General features: G+C 48.1%; 8 protein-coding genes across 8 annotated transcripts; 2 read left to right on the top strand and 6 right to left on the bottom strand.

Moving 5' to 3' along the window:
* Positions 1 to 1,511: 1,511 nt before the first annotated feature.
* Positions 1,512 to 2,458, bottom strand: BC939DRAFT_462672 (uncharacterized protein). Its single transcript, XM_051557158.1, has 2 exons — positions 1,918 to 2,458; positions 1,512 to 1,799 (listed from the first exon to the last, which is right to left on the bottom strand). The coding sequence occupies exons 1-2, from the start codon at positions 2,241 to 2,243 to the stop codon at positions 1,667 to 1,669; spliced, it is 459 nt and encodes a 152-aa protein (XP_051408491.1). The 5' UTR covers positions 2,244 to 2,458; the 3' UTR covers positions 1,512 to 1,666.
* Positions 2,459 to 3,061: 603 nt separating this feature from the next.
* Positions 3,062 to 4,160, bottom strand: BC939DRAFT_462669 (uncharacterized protein). Its single transcript, XM_051557157.1, has one exon. The coding sequence runs from the start codon at positions 3,998 to 4,000 to the stop codon at positions 3,122 to 3,124; it is 879 nt and encodes a 292-aa protein (XP_051408490.1). The 5' UTR covers positions 4,001 to 4,160; the 3' UTR covers positions 3,062 to 3,121.
* A 1,885-nt stretch (positions 4,161 to 6,045) lies between these two features.
* BC939DRAFT_506470 (ubiquitin-related domain-containing protein) lies at positions 6,046 to 7,222 on the bottom strand (the record flags this gene model as incomplete). The annotated part of the gene is made up of 5 exons (XM_051560789.1): positions 6,046 to 6,130; positions 6,267 to 6,349; positions 6,466 to 6,495; positions 6,983 to 7,000; positions 7,205 to 7,222. 5 exons carry the CDS (start codon positions 7,220 to 7,222, stop codon positions 6,046 to 6,048), a joined length of 234 nt encoding a protein of 77 aa, XP_051408489.1.
* Positions 7,223 to 7,472: 250 nt separating this feature from the next.
* On the top strand, positions 7,473 to 8,215 carry BC939DRAFT_480280 (Prefoldin; the record flags this gene model as incomplete). The annotated part of the gene is made up of 3 exons (XM_051558924.1): positions 7,473 to 7,502; positions 7,704 to 7,870; positions 8,038 to 8,215. 3 exons carry the CDS (start codon positions 7,473 to 7,475, stop codon positions 8,213 to 8,215), a joined length of 375 nt encoding a protein of 124 aa, XP_051408488.1.
* A 236-nt stretch (positions 8,216 to 8,451) lies between these two features.
* Positions 8,452 to 11,519, bottom strand: BC939DRAFT_462663 (succinate dehydrogenase flavoprotein subunit 1). Its single transcript, XM_051557156.1, has 6 exons — positions 11,325 to 11,519; positions 10,959 to 10,968; positions 10,762 to 10,841; positions 10,417 to 10,584; positions 10,064 to 10,298; positions 8,452 to 9,964 (listed from the first exon to the last, which is right to left on the bottom strand). The coding sequence occupies exons 1-6, from the start codon at positions 11,355 to 11,357 to the stop codon at positions 8,565 to 8,567; spliced, it is 1,926 nt and encodes a 641-aa protein (XP_051408487.1). The 5' UTR covers positions 11,358 to 11,519; the 3' UTR covers positions 8,452 to 8,564.
* A 333-nt stretch (positions 11,520 to 11,852) lies between these two features.
* On the bottom strand, positions 11,853 to 12,646 carry BC939DRAFT_401375 (mitochondrial glycoprotein; the record flags this gene model as incomplete). Its single annotated transcript, XM_051552606.1, has 2 exons — positions 11,853 to 12,372; positions 12,480 to 12,646. Coding segments are annotated over 2 exons (687 nt in total), but the record flags the coding sequence as incomplete, so codon positions are not given.
* Positions 12,647 to 13,092: 446 nt separating this feature from the next.
* On the top strand, positions 13,093 to 15,799 carry BC939DRAFT_290631 (NEDD8-activating enzyme E1 regulatory subunit-like protein). The gene is made up of 9 exons (XM_051551288.1): positions 13,093 to 13,216; positions 13,376 to 13,479; positions 13,579 to 13,983; positions 14,069 to 14,238; positions 14,332 to 14,529; positions 14,637 to 14,776; positions 14,892 to 15,088; positions 15,216 to 15,423; positions 15,542 to 15,799. The coding sequence occupies exons 1-9, from the start codon at positions 13,179 to 13,181 to the stop codon at positions 15,699 to 15,701; spliced, it is 1,620 nt and encodes a 539-aa protein (XP_051408485.1). The 5' UTR covers positions 13,093 to 13,178; the 3' UTR covers positions 15,702 to 15,799.
* BC939DRAFT_462658 (uncharacterized protein) lies at positions 15,401 to 17,143 on the bottom strand. The gene has a single exon (XM_051557155.1). It carries the CDS (start codon positions 16,971 to 16,973, stop codon positions 15,897 to 15,899), a length of 1,077 nt encoding a protein of 358 aa, XP_051408484.1. The 5' UTR covers positions 16,974 to 17,143; the 3' UTR covers positions 15,401 to 15,896.
* Positions 17,144 to 17,249: the final 106 nt, after the last annotated feature.

The raw sequence follows: 17,249 nt of genomic DNA, 5'->3' as shown, positions 1-17,249 counted from the left end.
TTTTTTTTTTTTTCGCACGCGCTGTCCTTCCTGGGACATACTCTTCTCTGTATGCTCGTCTGATCCATTTCATGTTCATTTCACACACACACACACCAACGACAGGTTTCTGCAGGGCGACCGGTGGATGAAATAAAAGCAAGAAACCGTAAGCAATCTAGCTTGGGCCATATCTAGCTTAGTTACCAGGCTAAATAAACGAAGTTTGCGAATTTCTCATGACGTGTACACGTCCGTCCACACCCACCCCCTCTCCTTGGAAGGAGCCAAGAAAAAAAAAATCGCTCTTGAAGGCAAAGAAGGCCCGAGAAGGACCGGGTCGATCAAATCGTTTCAAACAGCGGTCGGATCTTTTTTTCTTTTCTGGGCTCGAGGAATATAATCGGCCATTGAACTTTTTTTTTCTTTTTCTTTTGATGAAGGAAAAAAAAAATCCCCCCCCCCAAAGCGCGGATAAAGTGTGCTTCGAAGTCCTTACATAAGTTACATGTATCCCTTATACCAGCTTTGTGTGTGCGTGTCGATCACCTGTGCGGTCTGCCTTCAACGGCAGCAAGGGGCCTAAAGCGTGTACCTTCAAGGCTTCAAGTGTTGTATATGTACATTCTTCTTTTACGTTCCTCGGACGTATTTCCTTGAGAAAAAAAAAGGTTTCGCGTTTTTTCCCAACACGCGTCAGGTAGACCTACACTCCAAGAAAGATCGTGGGCAAAGGAAACAATAACAACCAAAGGTGGCTTGAAAACAGCCCTCGAAATTTCATTTTTTTTTTTTGATCTGCTTCAACAACAGCTTATAAAAATTTTCCACTCTTTCTCACTCTTTCTTTGCATCCTACCCTCACCCACTCCTTCCCCCCCTCCTCTTCTTCTCTCCTTCCCTATCTTTGCCAACGCTCTGTGTCTATTTATTCCTCACTCCTCTACATATGTTTCTCTTAGTTCAATTGGTAGGTTCATTGGGCTCCCATGGTTGCATCCCACCACCCTATCTATACACATTTATCTCTTTTCTTTTTTTTTCTTTTTTTTTTCTTGATACAAAAGAAAAAATGATGAGGAACAAAATATATAACTTTCGTTCTTCCTACAGATATCGCTGTGCGGTACTGCTGAGGAAAACTTTACCTTCTGACTCTCCTACTCAATTGAAAAAAAAAAAAAAAGAAAAAAGAAAAAGAAAAAAGAATGCTGCAGTGCATCAGAGGGGCACAGTATGTTTATTGCAAAGCAAACAAAACTAACCGCAATGTTTATGTTTTGCAGCTTTTTCAATTGTTTTTTTTTTAGGAGACACAGGATCAAGTATTTTTTGCGATTCTTTTAAGAAAAAAGTGATGGCGAAAGTATTATTATAATTGACAAAGTGCTATTATGAACCGTTGTAATGGTAGTTATTATCGGAATAAAGAACGAGAAAAAAATTCCCCCCGTTTCTTTAGCTATAATGATTGTGATTTTTCTTTAAAACGTCCGCTTCGAAAAAAAAAAAAAAAAAAAAAAAAAAAAGAAACCCCTCAAGAAGAGTCTCACTTCTCCCCTCCTCCGAAGACTTTTGTTTCGATCCATTCCATGATCCCAAGCTCTGAGGAATTCTTTAAAAAAAAGAGAGAGAGCACCCCCCTCCTTGTCCTGCTTTTTTTTTTTTTGTGCTTCGAATCAAAATCCTATTGAATGGACGGCAGGTCAATGTTGAACTTTTCGCCACACTTGATACAGGTCGTCTCGTTCCGGACACAGCAACAAACCACCGGGAAACAGATCACCGACAGCACCGTCCCGGCATTCGCGCCCAATGCACTAAAACAAAAGCACAGGTGTTAGATTAAAATCGTATATGTGCGCCCGTGCTCATCATGCGTTCTCCTACGGAAAATAGAAAAAAAAGAACGAACGAACAAACGAGCAAACGACGTACTATCTCTTCCTCAGCTCATGATACCCTCCCTTCGGACAAGGAGGCAACGATGCCGCAATCTGTCTCTGTTGAATGATCGCGGGATGGAGCGGCAAGATATCGTTCGGCCTCGGCGCTGTCGGGTCCATGTATCCCGCGCCTGCGCCCGACATCGCTCCAGGGTACTGTCCGCCTGAATTTGGTACCGCACCCGAGGTCTGGTTGCCGCCCATGGGAGCCGGTGGCGGAGGGGCGTAGTACATGTTCGGATTGTAGGCCTGGCCCTCTTGGATGGGAGGAGGGTAGGCTGGTTGGTAGGTCTTTTGGTCGGGTGGGTAGTAGGACATGGTGGAGGGCAGAGAGTCTGTAGTAGTAATGATGATGGTAGTGATGGTGGTAGTGGTGATGGTTACGAGGAGGGGGAGGGAAGTGTGGGAGACAGCGGAGCAAAGGAGTGGGCGAAGTATGAAGCGTGAAAATGTGAATTAATGAGCTGTAATGAGCAGATAAGAATGAAGGAATGGGTGCGTCGTGCTGCAGCAATGTGTGAGGTAAGTGAAAAAGAGAGCGGAAGAAAGCAAATGGGCTTGCTTGAGGATTGGGGGTCATTGCCCTCGTGACTGACTCGCCCACGACAACCTTACCTCATATCTGATGAAAATGCACTTGTCCAGATTCTGTAAGCAATGTAGCGCGCACATTCCCCGCCTCTCCTCCTCCTCTCCCCTCCATTCCCATCCCTTTTCATTACGCTCATGGATATAATTTGCAAGCATTTTATTCAAAAGAGTTATGTACATAAAAGAAAGAAAGAAAAAAAAAAAGAATTGTCCGTGGAGTAAAAATGTTAAATGATTCGCTGATTTATATACAAAGAGAAACGGCATGAAAGCAAAAAAAGCAAAAAAGGCAAAGAAACTTGAGGGGGGGTCAACACACCCCGCTACTGTGGTTGCTTATTTGCGCTTGTGGGTACGCATAGTCTTCTGGGTCGGATCCTCTTCGCGGACGTCATGGATAGGTGCTTCGTCCTGCTTCAGCACATTGTGGGACTCGACCATGCGGATCGCATCTGACGCATGTTGGCTCAAGTTCGCTGTCTGATTGTCGTTCTAAAATGGATTGAAAAATGTAACAGAATTGGGAATAGATCGCGTTAGTCTCTAAATAAATAAATAAAAAAAAAAAAAAAATGCGCCCTAATGAAAGACAATCGAAAAGGGTATCATGACGAGGTCGTTTCTCTTTTCGTTCTCGGAGGAAAAAAAAAGGAAAGGAAAGGATAGGGGGAAAGAGAGTCGAGGATGAAGGTCGATTTGTCGCTCCTTGAGCTAGTCGTCCTTTTTATTTCGCCGGTCGATTGGGCAGGTTTTGGTGGCCCGGTGGTCGCTTGTCGGTTCGTTCCCTTGCCGAGCATGCGATCGAGGCATCTGATGGAGCAGATCCGATAGTAGGAAGCATACAGATATAACCAGCGTTTACGAAACATAAACAAGCAAGGTACCTTCAGCTCCTCAAGGAGACTGGAGACCATCTCCTGCTGATGATGCTGGCTGTCATCATGGTTCATCTTTGTCGAAGGATAGAACACATCCGCCCTCACCTGGGCCACAAATGTTTCCTCAAACGTATCCTTCGGTTCTTCTGCGCTTTTTGCGGCGCGTTTCTTTCCTGTGCTTGAATTGCTTTTGCTGGCTGTGCTTTTGCTGGGCGTGTTTTTGCTGGGTGTGTTTTTGCTGGGATGTTTGCTGTGGTTGTATATGTCGTCTTCCTGATGAACACTCTTTATCAAGCCCAGATCCCTCAACAGCGCATCCTCTGCGTGTTCGAATTGCTTTACCTCACGAAGATAGTCCTTTGTCGTCCTATCGTTGTCCTCGGGGAACTTTGAGGCAGTATGCTCGAGCTGATCAGCCACCTTGTTGGCAGAGTTGGACCAAGTTTTGTCCTTGCGTGAGGCCGGCATGGAGGAGAAGGCGCTGGGGTGGACGCTGTTGGCGTGACTGAGAGGTGCGACGTGGGTGTTGGCGAAGGCCACGAGGGGGATGCGGGCCATGGAGACGCGAGGCAGGCCCATGGCGACGGAGCGGATTGATGCAGCCATCTTTTTCGATCGATGTGTGGGGGGTGTGGGGTGTTGGTGTGGGCGGGAGAGGAGAAGGGGTGAAGAGTGTTGGTTGGAGAGTAAGAAGAAAAAGAAGAAGAAGAGTGAGAGTGAGAGAGAGTGAGAGAGAGAAGGAGCTGAGGAGAGGGTGGGGGGAGAGAGACAGGGCGGTATTTATTGGAGCGGTGGAGCGATGAGGACAGATGGAACAGATGGACACATGGTCCACCCACCGCAAGAGAACGAATGAATCGGTTTGAATCCGCTGAGGTGCGGTCGGGAGGGGTCAGAACCCGAAACAGCAAACAGGCAGCTGCCCTCCTCCGCTGTCTGACTTCACTTCATGCAACGATCCCTCTTGGTGACCCACAGCCGCCCCTCTACTACCTCCTCCTCCCTTCTTTCTCTACTCCTTTCGCTCCTCCCTTTGAGCTGATCGTCTTTGTCTTGAGTCCTGTTCGACCAAGCCGATCCCGATCTGAAGCGAGGCAAACCTCCGCCTTTTCTCAAGGGCAATTGACAGAGCACGAGTGATCTCCCCAGTGCCTTCAAAGTCATGGACTGGCCTGGTTGACGGAGCTGACCGAAATGACTGAGCTGACCGAAATGACTGAGCTGACTGAGCCGGCAACGGAAAGGACGGGAGCTTGGACTGAACCTGGGACTGGATTGAACTAAACCACCGATCTGGCTTTGCTCCAATGATCTCCAAGAACGCGTGTTGTGTTTTTTTAAAAAAAAAGTACATCTGCATGCATGCCAAACAAACATATAGCCTTAAACCAGGGCCCATGATGATGGATATAGAACCACCCAATGGGTCGCACACGGCTGCACGGGGACACCCACACGTAAATAAATAGCCTTTTTATTATTATTATTATTCGCGTTCAAACCTTGTTCAATACAGGGATGACGATGCTATTGGTTCATTCGTCCGTTTTTCTTCACGTGGGAAACCGGTCCATCCCGGGCCACGACTGACTCAACTCCTACGTAATTGAGCCGTTGTGTGTGTGTATGTGTCCTACAAATACCAGCAAACATGCATACATACACAGATGCAGATCCCTCTAGACTCCTTTGCTTCCTTGTAGCTTGTATGGTTCAACGGTTGCTTCTTAAAGAGGAAGAATGCGGGGATGCCGACCAATCCTTCTTTTTCATATGACAGCTCCCATTGTTTTCTCCTCTCCCCCTCTCCTCTTTCCCCCTTCTCTCTTTCATGGTGTAAAGAGAGCTCTAAAATAAAAAAAAACAAAAAATAGGATACGAAGTGACAAATATGCACCCGTCAGAAAAAAAGTTGGACCAAGAGGGGACCGGGTACCTGATTTTATCCCTGACACGTTCTCTTTCTTTTTTTTTTTTTTTGTTTGTTTATGGTGCTTTTTTAGAATGATCGTCCATAAGGAAACCTTCATGTGGAGACAAAAATACATAGTCTATACAACGTGGTCGAATAAGAAAACACGCGACGCGGACGCGTCAATCTATCAATAGCACACATCTCGACGCGTTCGAGCAGTCTCGTGCTTTCATTTTGGCCTTCGGGGGCTCAAGCCGCACAATTTACCGCCTTTCCCACTATCGAACATTGCACTGCACTGCACTGCACTGCCTTTTTTATTTTTTTATTTTTCTCTCTCTCTTCCTAGCCCCCCTTTCCTTCTTCGTGATCACACCTTGTCTGTCTGTGCGCTTTTGCTTCATCAAAAACCAGTGCCCATGCACAGTTGATCGTGACAATAACTGTTTTTCTTTAATTTCTCATAAAATCTAGAAACGGCCTTCTCATCTGAAACGCGCACAGATCCTGCAGAACGATATAGAAAAAAATAAAAATAAAAAAAAAAAAAGTGGCAAAGGTTCCACCTCAACCAAGGCAACTGCCATTGACGTCCGATATTGTTTGCTAATGTTGAATTTTTGTGTTGTTCTTTCCTGGAGGGGGGGGGGGTTTTTTTTTATTGTTATTGTTATGTTCTTTTTTGTTCTTGTGTTGTTAGTCTGTCGTACTGCTGTTGTTGTTGCTGCTGACTGGTTTAGCAACCTCCGCGAAGAGCAAGCACCAAATGAAGAACAGAGCCGCCCTCGATGTTGTAGTCCGACGCCAAACGATCATCAGCCCTGTAGAGATAAGAACACACAACAACAAAGAAAAAAAGAAACCATAGAGCAGGCAGATTTAGAAAACAACAGACACAATAAACAAAATCCCGATCCATCCTTCTTTGAACGAAGAGAAAGAGAAGAGGTGGCTTACATCTGCTTTCCTCCGAAAATCAAACGCTGCTGTGCTGGGGGGATACCCTCCTTCTCCTCGACACGTTCTTTGATACGGGTGATCTATATTCAAATGAACAAAAAAAATATCGTTAATTCTAATGTGTTCCTGGATCATTTTTTCCAGTAGTCTTTGTCCATGGACAGAGTAACCATTGAAAACCACACAAGTGCCGTACCTTGTCATTGGGCTCGATATCGATTTCGATCTAAAAAAAAAAAAAAAGTCGCGTCAGCGTGAATGATGAAAGGGACTTACGGATTTTTTTTTTTGGGGTGGGGTTCAGATACATTGCTATCGAGCTCCAGTCCATAGTCCATAATATGAATTGGTTTGTTGCTGCTGGGAGAGAAGAAGAGGCGGCAGGCGATGGCGGTGGCGGGGGAGGATGGGGGAGGGACGTGGCAATGCTGAAGCATTTCCCTGATGAGCAAAAACTGTCGGTCCTGCGCCTGCGCTTTCCAAATGTTCATTTTACACAACTTTGTCGAATCAGTGAACTGCGCCTTTCTCATCCATGGCTCAGTTTTGTGTGTGTGTCAGTCAGGTCCCACTCCAAGTTTTTTTTTGTCGGCTTTTTTTTTGCCACCACCTTGTCGAAGCCGGATTCAGCAAACACGTATTGTATTGCATGTATGCAAATCCCTATGATAGAGCCGTGAAGGTGGGTCTCACAACTGAAAAAGTGGTCGTACCTCCTTGCCGGTGAGTGTCTATGTATGATAACAGCCAAAAAAAAAAAAACGCATAAAGAGTGAGTGCCTCGGTGTTGGGACTTTTTTTTTCACAATCAATATAAAAAGAGAACATTCCCTCCGGGAGCCAGGAATGTCGCGGCTTGTAAAAAAAACCCCCCTCGACGGGTGATGATAGTAAACAGGGTTGATGAAAAGAATATGCTGTTTGCCCGCCCTTACCTTGACTTTGATGAGCATGGTGAGTTTTCTTTTTATATACGGATGAAGGTGATGAAAGAGATAGAGAGCGTGTGTGTAGCGGAAAAGGAGTCGAACAAACACGCAAGTAGGGGGAAACTCTTTTTTATGACTGTGACGTGGATAGTCTGTGTGGCATACCAACATCAAAAAACCCCCTCACTGCCTTCTATTTTCCCCCCACTTGGACACGAAGCAAACTCTCTCTCTTTCTCTCCATTAACCTCCAAGAACAAGGGATCGATCACAAATGTCCATCAACGAACAGGCCCTCGGAAAGGTATAATCCCCCATCAACAATGACCCAGGACAGACGGACACCATCAGGACCCAGGACCCCAGGACCCCCGACGCCCGCTGGAACACGGCTTTCTGTCAAGGAAAAGGAAAAAAAAAAGAAAAGGAAAAAGATCAGCTTCTCCGTTGCGCGCTTTTTGCAAACAACTCATCCCATTCTCCTCCCATCATCATCTCCTACTAGATCGTTCACGATCTCCAGACAAAGCTGCAGGAAGCCACCCGTATGGTGGCCTCGGTCCAGGCACAGATTCAGACAAGGGACAGGGAAAAGCGTCTTTCCGAACTCACCAATAAGGAACTCTCCGCATTGGCACCAGATACCATCACCTACAAGTCTGTCGGCAAGATGTAAGCATTCACTAGCCCTTTTTTATTTTATTTTTTCCTCCCCCACTTTCGATTGAACAGCGAAAGAACGCGTCAGAAGGAGATATGGAGCACTCATTGACAAGAGGATACGGAGCACCCAATTGACAATTCAACTTCATTTCCCTTTTTGTTTGTACTTTATATAGGTTTATCCAGGAACCATTGACGGATCTGACAAAAGAACTGTCAGAACGGGCTTCGGAAATGGAGAAGGATATGGCCGCATTGGATAAGAAGCGGGTCTATTGGGAACGCAACAAGACAGAGGCCCAGGGCAACCTCCAGGAACTGATCAGGCAGATCCAACAAGCCCAGGGAGCATAATACACTACACTACACTATACAATCCCCATCGACTCGGAAATCGACATTGACATCGACATCGATATCGATATCGACACTGTATCGCGTTGTTGTTCCGAAAAAAAAAGAAGGGAGTCGTCGGTGTCAATCCCCAGGACCAGGAGCAATTGAAAGGAGCAACGTTAGTGGCGTCATTTTTGAATCCTGCCTTGACCTTGGATCTCGGTCAGCCATCGAATAAAACAAAGAGCGTTTCATTATTGAATGAATTCATTTATTTTATTTGGTCAAACGATTAAAAAAACAACAACAGCATGCTCCCCCGTTCAATCTACCTCTTCTTTCTCCTATACCTCTCCGTCACATACACTTAGTAGACACGTTTCTTGGGAGGAACAGACTTGCACTCGTTCTCGTCCAAGGTCTTGCTAGTAACAGCACGGTAGCTCAGCTTAACCTCGCCAGTCTCCTGGTTCTGCCATGACAAAGTGTGCTTCATCCAGTTCTTATCATCACGCTCCTGGAAATCCTCACGTGCGTGAGCTCCACGGGACTCCTTGCGGGCACTAGCCGAGTGCATCGTCTGAGCAGCACACGTCAACAGGTTCTGGAGCTCGAGGGTCTCGACCAGGTCAGAGTTCCAGATCATGCTGCGGTCAGTGACACCGACATCCTTGAACGACTTGAACACCTTGTCAATCTTCTCGACACCCTCATCCAAAGACGACTGCATACGGAACACGGCAGCATCGTTCTGCATAACCTTCTGCATGTTCAAGCGGAGAGCGGCAGTCGAGATAGGGCCAGTGGCATAGCGAAGCTTGTCCAAGTTGGCGATCGACTCTGCACCGGCATCAGCGGCCAAGGGACGGTGGGGAGTGTTGGGCTCCAAGTTGTCGCGGATGTGGTGGGCGCAAGCACGACCAAAGACGACGATATCCAAGAGCGAGTTGGCACCCAAACGGTTGGCACCGTGGACTGACACACAGGCAGCCTCACCGGCGGCGTACAGACCAGGGACGACCTTGTCGTTTCCGTTCTCGTCAACGGTCAAGACTTCACCAGTGTACTTGGTGGGGATACCACCCATGTTGTAGTGGACAGTGGGCAAGACGGGGATGGGCTCCTTGGTGACATCGACTCCGGAGAAAATAGCAGCGGTCTCAGAGATACCGGGGAGACGCTCGTGGAGGACAGAGGCAGGCAAGTGAGAGAGCTGGAGGTAGATATGGTCCTTCTCGGGGCCCACGCCGCGACCCTCGCGGATCTCCATGGTCATCGAACGGGAGACAACATCACGGGAGGCAAGATCCTTGGCAGTGGGGGCATAACGCTCCATGAAACGCTCACCCTCCGAGTTCAAAAGGTATCCACCCTCACCGCGAGAACCCTCAGTGATCAGGCATCCGGCACCGTAAATACCAGTGGGATGGAACTGGACAAACTCCAAGTCCTGCAGGGGAAGACCGGCACGGGCAACCATGGCGTTACCGTCACCAGTGCAAGTGTGGGCAGAGGTGCAGGAGAAGTAAGCACGGCCGTATCCTCCGGTGGCAAGCACAGTCTTATGGGCGCGGAAGCGGTGGAGGGTACCGTCCTCCATGTTCATGGCAATGACACCACGGCACTCGCCGTTCTCCATGATGAGATCCATGGCGAAATACTCGATGAAGAAGTTGGTGTTGTGGCGGAGGGACTGGCCATAAAGGGTGTGAAGGATCGAGTGACCGGTACGATCAGCGACGGCAGCGCAGCGGTAAGCCTGACCACCTATCAACGATCATGTTCAAAAAGCAATTCTGGGTCAGTATTGTGTGTGCAATCTAATCAACGGCACGAGTAATAGCGAAAGCAATGGTCATAACTTACCCTCGCCGAACTTCAAACTCTGACCACCAAAGGCACGCTGGTAAATCTTGCCCTCCTTGGTTCTGGAGAAGGGGACACCATAATGCTCCAACTCGATAACACTGTGGGGAGCCTCGCGACACATGTAATGGATAGCATCCTGATCACCGAGCCAGTCGGAACCCTTGACGGTATCGTACATGTGCCATCTCCAGTCATCCTCGCCCATGTTACCGAGAGCAGCATTGACACCACCCTATGAAAATCGCAATGGATGAGAAGAAACAAAAAAGCAAAACTGGGCGTTAGTATTTAATTGCTTTGCGACCATTCATGCAATACAACGATCTTATGATCCCCTGAGCTTATTTTACCTGGGCGGCGACGGTGTGGGAACGGGTAGGGAAGAGCTTGGAGATACAGGCAGTGTTGAGACCAGCCTCAGCAAGACCGAAGGCAGCACGGAGACCGGCACCACCGGCACCGATGACAAGGGCATCGTAGGTGTGGTCGATGATGGGGTACTTGGACGTAATAGGGCTCTGTTTGTGTGTGCAATTGAATACACATTTTTTTTTTTTTTTTTTTTTGCGGGGAAGACCCAAACAAGGAAAGACCAAGGCGAGTGGGGAGAGGGGAGAAGCGGGATCGTTAGTTCATATGCCAGACTAAAAGCTCGGAGATTTCAAAAGACCGGATACAAGCTCATTCATCCGTACCGAGGTCTCCTTGGCGTTCAAGGGCTTGGACGCAAAGACCTGCATCGCAGGACGCGAGGTGTGGAAGGCACGGCTGGCAGCTAAACGATTGATAAAAAATAAAGAAAAGGGTATGTTAGACACTTCGGAAAAAAAATTCAACCAAGTTGTTTCCGATGCAGGATCTAATTCGACAAAAAAAAGTCATCGGTACATACCAGTGCGGCGCTGTAATGGGTCATTACCGAGAAGAAGAAAGCCCGATGATGTGAAGCGAAAAAAGGAGGACGCAAATCGATTAGTGATGGCGGATGGGGTTTCCTTTTGAAGCGAGAATATTCCGGCTCCGTGTGCATTTTTTTTTTTTAGGTCAGGAACCACGAAAAAACCGAGCACAAGAAAGGGCAAAAGACACGCGACAAGCAACCATCGGAGCTGTACTGGAAGTGAAAGTGAAGCAGCCGAGGCCGAAAGAGCATAGACAGCCAAGCTCCATCAAAACAAAAAAAGAAAAAAAAGTACTGAAAGGGATGCAACACGAAGACAGGTTTTGCCATCGGAGGAACGTGAAGGAGAGCACGTACCAGGATGTTGGAGGCAGTCTGGACTCGGAACATGGTGAGAGAGTGCTTTCGAGAGGAAGAGACGAAGAGAAGAGGGACCGCCCGGTTCAAGGAAATGAATAGAAAGAAAAAAGAAAGAGGAGAGAGGTGAAGGAAGGAGTGGAGTGGAGCGAAGGAGTGGAGGAGTGATGGGTGAAGAACGGATCGAGAAATGGGAATCCGAAGTGAAGGGAGCGTAAACAGCGCGGAAGCGCTCTCATGTAAGACGTGCGACTCTTTTTTTGCGATCAAATCCTCTTCCGATCCGTCGCCCAATAAATCCGATATCACGTGTAGCCATGCCTCTATCATGGACCCTTGTCCCAAGGCTGCTTCACTCGCGATCATCACCACTGGTCTATCACCTTCCTTCAGCTTCTTTGCTTTTTTTTTTTTTTTTTTTTTGTCTTCGCTTTTATTGCGTTGAAGAACTATGTACGATGGGAATGGGATGCGTGAAAGTTGTAGTAATAATTGGGTAAGAGTGAGAGTGCTTGGTTGATATGGTGCTTAATTGGCAGCAACGAATCCCTTCAGCTCCTTGAGCCAGTTGGTGTACTCGACCTGGTCCTTGTGGAAAACATAGCCTGGCACAAAGTTGGCCAATTCCTCATCGATCTGACGCTCCTCCAAAAACTTTTCAAAAGTGATCTGGAGCTCCTCGTCCAACTCGCCAAATGGAGGTCCGCTGTACAATCCACGCTTCTCCCAGTCGGCCTCCGCAGTCGAGGCAGTCGCAAGAGCAGTGTCCTTGACGTTGGAGATTGATTCGACAATAAAGGCTCCATCCTGAGCAATTGCATCAACAGAGATGCTTCCAGCATTGGGCTTCGAGATTGTGATCAAGCAGCGGACAGGGAAGGTCAACGAATCAAAGGGACCTTCCTCCTCCTCCTCATCATCTCCAGAGGCAGAAAGGTTCTGCTGGGTCGATTGCTGCTGACCGTCCTCCTCGAGTTCTTCCTCCAGCTCCAGATCCTCCTCATCATCAGCAGCGTTGATATCCGAGACAGAGAACACAATCTTGATGCTATGATCATTTACAGAATACAAAATAGCGCGATGATAAGTACAGTATTACATGTTAGATGCAAGAACATAGAGTAAAAAAAAAAAAAGTCCAGCGCAATTACTTACTCTTCGTTGCCAAACTTGCGAGTCAAGACGACCTCATCCGAGCCGGCCTTATCCGTGATCTGGAAGGGGCTGGTCTTCAAGTAGTTGGTGATATAGTCGGGGACTTCCTCACTCTGCTCCTCCTCGTGCTTGATCTCGTTATCGAGAACGGTCACCAGCTCCTTGTCGGCTAGCAGATATCAATCAGACAGACAAGAGCCTAAATTAGTCGATCGGACTGATAAAGTACGTCTACTCATTGCTTGTGAAAAAGTTTCTCCTGTGTGCTTACTCTTGCTCCAGGCCAAGGGAGTGTTGGAGAATGAGCGGAAGGCCGAGGCGGATCCGACACGAGCCATCATAGCGGGCGAGACAGCGATCTTGGGAATGACAGCAGCACGCATGGCCAAGGCGGGCATGGCGCGGGCAACGGCGGTGCGAAGGGCGAACATGATTAGAAAGAAAGCGGTTGTTGTTGCTGTGGTGGTGGTGGTGGCGATGGTGGTGGTGAAAGAAAAGGATCGAAACAAAGAAAAAGATCCGCGCGGCAATAAAGGAAATAAAGGGCCCCCCACCGTGGGAGTAGTACAGTCACGAACTTACTTGAGACCGGAGAGTTCCTTCCTTCCTTTGAAGCACCGCCCATGCAGGACTTGCTCATTCCTTCCTTCATCAGCACCCCAATACCCACTCCATCGTCAAGCAACTTGCATCACAAACATGGACGCAAGAACTCAGAAATACGACCGACAGCTCAGGTACGGACCCCACCGCTGCATGAAATGTCATACGCGTCGTTTTTTTTGCGCGCAATACAACTCGGCGCGACAAAGTATCGACTGCGGATCACTTCTAACCTGGCATTCTATCCAATGCTATCCAATGCTATCCAATGTCATCTAATATCATCCGTATAGATTGTGGGGCAGCAGTGGTCAGGATGCCCTCGAGTCCGCACATATCCTTCTCATAAACGCAACAGCAGCCGGCTGTGAGATCCTCAAGAATCTGGTTCTTCCTGGTAATGTCAGGTCATATCTTTTAGCGATACCTAAGGCACCGTACTCTCTTTTACTCGGTCTTCTTAACGACATGTAACATTGTCATTACGAGTCTCTAGGTATCGGCCAGTTTACCGTAGTCGACCAAGGCACCGTCACCCAAAACGATATTGGATCCAACTTCTTCCTCGACTTTGACAGTCTTGGTTCATCACGGGCGAGACGTGCCTGTGAGCTCCTTGGCGAGCTGAACGAGGATGTCAAGGGTCATTGGGTCGACAAGGACATTCTCACTATTCTCAAAGAGGACCCCGGATATCTGGCACAGTTCTCATTGGTCGTTGCCTCGGATGTCACGCGTGAGACCGCAGAAAAGATTGCCGGACTTTGCTGGGTAAACGGTCAAGATGTTAATGCCAACGGTGGCAATGGCGGTCCCGCAGGAAAGAGAAAGACCACGTTCGTTTGGGTCAAGACAGTCGGACTCATTGGTGCTGCCAGAATCGCTGTTCCTGAGCATGCAAGTAAGACCATGGAATCATTTGGCATGCAATTGAAAAGGATACCCAATTCGAGGATCAAAGCATTTTTAACCCGCTCTTTTTTCAGTTGTGGAGACCCACCCAGATAATGTTGCCGATCTGCGCATCGATGCTCCATTCCCGGAACTCAGCGCTTACGCAAAGTCATTTGACTTCAACACAAAGGATGGACTTGAGTTCGGTCATATCCCTTATGTGGCGATCCTGTTGAAGTACATGGGTGAATGGAAGCAGGAGGTTAGTGCTTGGATGCGTCTTGCATATATTGGTTTTTTTCTCTTTATCTACCTCAGTTCACTAATACATCTCCTAATCTTTCTCTGCTTGTAGCATGGCGGCATGATCCCCTCGACATATGCAGAGAAGAACCAACTCAAGACCAATATCAAGTCTGGAATGCGGTCCGCAGACGACGAGAATTTCGAAGAAGCGATTAATTCTGTCTTGAGATCGTGTCAACCTACCGTTGTGCCAAGTGCTATCAAGGACCTTTTCAACGATCCAAAATGCGAGAATTTGACAGTGGAGGTAGTGGCGATGGACTAGTGATCAAGACACGTTATAAGGGAGCTGTATATTGATTCGAGCTTTTTTTTTTTTTGCTAATATGTATTGGTGTCATTTCTCTTCGCTAGTCCGACAACTTTTGGATCCTCGCGCGTGCGGTGAGGGACTTTGTGAACGACCCATCAAAGAGCGGAGGTCTGCTTCCGCTCTCGGGCACCATTCCGGATATGAAAGCTCAGACGGACAGCTACGTGACCCTTCAAAACATGTAGGCTACTGGCTGGATAACCATTTGCCATGCTGCAGCGCCTGAGATATGGACCTCTTGTTGATATCTCTATCTTACTTCTTTATTTATTTTTTCCAATATATGACGAAATTAGCTACAAAACCAAGGCAAAGCAGGATGTTCAGGAGGTTTCAAGGATTGTCGAATCGCTGTTGGAATCTTTAGGGCTGGCTCCAGGATCGATCTCGCTACAGGAAATCGAGAGCTTCTGCAAGTATTCTGCATTCCTTAAGGTCATTCGCTACCGTAGCCTTGAGGAGGAATACCATCAGTCCAAGACAAAGCAGATTTGTGCGTTTTTTTAATGAGCGATTTAAACTATGGGCAAATATGAATGCGGGATTGTGTCAGATGAATTAACTGGATTGTGTCAGACGAATTAACTGGATTGTTTTTGATTCGATCTGGAAAAACCTAGCATCGTGGCTGTCGGACCCTGACTCTGTGTTCCCTTTCTATGTTCTTCTGCGTGCGTCGGACTCGTTCCATGATGACCACGGACGATACCCTGGCGAGGGAGAGGACTGGGAGGACGATGTGGATCAATTGCATACGAACGTAACTACACTGCTGCAGTCCTGGGGCATCGACAAGGACGCTATCTCGAAGGACCTGACTTACGAAATGTAAGCGGAACGAAAATTTGTTTTTTTTTTAGGCAGCATCGAATCGTGATGTCGCTCGCATCTTCAATTCCTTCTGGATGCCGAACTCATCTTTCTATTTCCATATCCACCATGCTAGCTGTCGCTACGGAAACGGATCGATCCATAACATTGCTTCGTTTATTGGAGGTGTTGTCAGTCAAGAGGTCATCAAGTTGATCACGCATCAGTACATCCCTATGGACAATACATTTATCTTTGACGGAGCACGTTCTGTGTCTTCTGTCTTTGCGGTTTAAACTGTCTGAGGGGGGGGGGACTTTCCATTTTGGAATGCAAAATGTTGAGTCTCGGACGTTCGGATAGGCGCATTACAATAAAGAAGCGGAATGGATGCGCTTGATGAATGCCTGGGGGTCGTTAACTCGTTTGCTTTAATGTCAATTTGTAAATGATTCTATGTACAGGGGGAGTGTAGGGAGAGTGTTGGTTCTTTAGCATAAGACGATGAGGATAACGACGGCTACGATGCAGAAGACGGTGATGAGTCCGGATCCAATCTTCTTACTCCGGCCTTGCAACAGTATGCGAATCCTTGGCTGCTGTGAGGGTGTGGATCCGGATGAGGTCGTAGTACTTGAGTGGGAGATATTGGCCGACTTGAGTACTGTTGCTTCTGTAGTCTTGGTAGTGCCAGCATTGGCTTTGGCTTTGGCATTGACATTGACATTGGCATTGGAGCGAGGGGTATGGTCTTGCGGTTTTGTGCTTGATTTCTCGTTCTTGACAGGGCTAGGCGACTCTTGAGGCGATACGGGCGATATGGGTGTTTTGGATGCAGATGGTGTTGGTGCCGATGACACCTCCTTGGATTTGGCGACTGCTGCCTTTTTCGAAGAAGGGGATAGCGTCTGCCGAATGGACGAAGCCCAGCTTGAGAATCGATTCCCCTTTGTGCTCATTTTAGAGCTGCTGTTGGTACCCCGATTTAACTTTGCGGCCTTTTCCTTTTCCTTTTCCTTTTCCTTTTCGTCGAATTGAGCAGCGCTGCTATTTTGTAGCATCGCTGAGCGATTTACGCTGCTGCCCTTGACCATGTACGCTCCTGTGGAGGGAGAGGATTGCTTGTGGTTCTTTTGGTGGTGATGGTCATTTACAGGCACACGGATGTGTCTCTTTTCTTGCCGCGCACTCCGCTGTAATGAGATGATGGACGACGGGGACATGGAAGGCGTGAGAGACGCCAGGGACTGGGAGGATAGACTGGATGATTGTTTCGAGGAGGGGGACCTTGGTGGCGAGGGTGCTGCGAAGGAGACGGAGGGGTCGAGCTTGGAGTTGGTGGAGGTGGATGGTTGCTGTGAGGATATGGGCTGGAAGTCGTTTCTGGAGGAGATGAAAGGGTCTGTGGATGTGTCTGAGTGCCGGGGGGAGCGCTTTGGGGATGGTGACGATGATGATGACGAGGGGGAGACATGGCGGTCGAGGGCGGTGTGGGCAGGGAAGGGCATCTGGGGGAGGACCTCAGTGGAGGAGGGACCGCCCCGGAGCGAGAGGTGTGATGGGGCCATTGTTGATTCGGTGGTAGGGCCGCTTGCAGGCACGAAGGTGAGGGAGGGTAGAGGGGGGTGAGACGGAGGGCTATGGGGACGAGAGGGAGAGAGAGAGAGAGCGAGAGAGAAGGGAGGGAGAGGGTGAAATAAGAAAAAAAGAGAGAGATGGACAGGCCTGTGGCGATAAAAGGAAATGGCAATCCATCCCCCCCTCTCGTTTTCATTACAGAATACAGGCTCGATTTCATTCGTCCCCTTCCCGCGAGGAGGGGGTGAAATGGGCCTCGACAAATG

The sequence above is a fragment of the Gamsiella multidivaricata genome, assembly GCF_025024155.1.
Source record: "Gamsiella multidivaricata strain RSA 2152 chromosome Unknown BC939scaffold_73, whole genome shotgun sequence".
Taxonomy (NCBI): domain Eukaryota; kingdom Fungi; phylum Mortierellomycota; class Mortierellomycetes; order Mortierellales; family Mortierellaceae; genus Gamsiella; species Gamsiella multidivaricata.
Note: the sequence above shows the minus strand (reverse complement) of the source record. Positions and strands in the feature narration are given on the sequence as shown.

Excerpts from the sequence above, each read along its gene's own strand:
- BC939DRAFT_462663 (XM_051557156.1), bottom strand. The coding sequence starts at position 11,357 with ATGTTCCGAGTCCAGACTGCCTCCAACATCCTG. Across the intron at positions 10,585-10,761 it reads TGAACGCCAAGGAGACCTCG|AGCCCTATTACGTCCAAGTA; the intron begins GTACGGATGAAT and ends ACACACAAACAG. Across the intron at positions 9,965-10,063 it reads GAGTTTGAAGTTCGGCGAGG|GTGGTCAGGCTTACCGCTGC; the intron begins GTAAGTTATGAC and ends GATCGTTGATAG.
- BC939DRAFT_290631 (XM_051551288.1), top strand. The coding sequence starts at position 13,179 with ATGGACGCAAGAACTCAGAAATACGACCGACAGCTCAG. Across the intron at positions 13,217-13,375 it reads AAATACGACCGACAGCTCAG|ATTGTGGGGCAGCAGTGGTC; the intron begins GTACGGACCCCA and ends TCATCCGTATAG. Across the intron at positions 13,984-14,068 it reads CGCTGTTCCTGAGCATGCAA|TTGTGGAGACCCACCCAGAT; the intron begins GTAAGACCATGG and ends CTCTTTTTTCAG.
- BC939DRAFT_462669 (XM_051557157.1), bottom strand. The coding sequence starts at position 4,000 with ATGGCTGCATCAATCCGCTCCGTCGCCATGGGCCTGCCTCGCGTCTCC.
- BC939DRAFT_462658 (XM_051557155.1), bottom strand. The coding sequence starts at position 16,973 with ATGGCCCCATCACACCTCTCGCTCCGGGGCGGTCCCTCCTCCACTGAG.
- BC939DRAFT_462672 (XM_051557158.1), bottom strand. The coding sequence starts at position 2,243 with ATGTCCTACTACCCACCCGACCAAAAGACCTACCAACCAGCCTACCCT. Across the intron at positions 1,800-1,917 it reads CATGAGCTGAGGAAGAGATA|TGCATTGGGCGCGAATGCCG; the intron begins GTACGTCGTTTG and ends CTTTTGTTTTAG.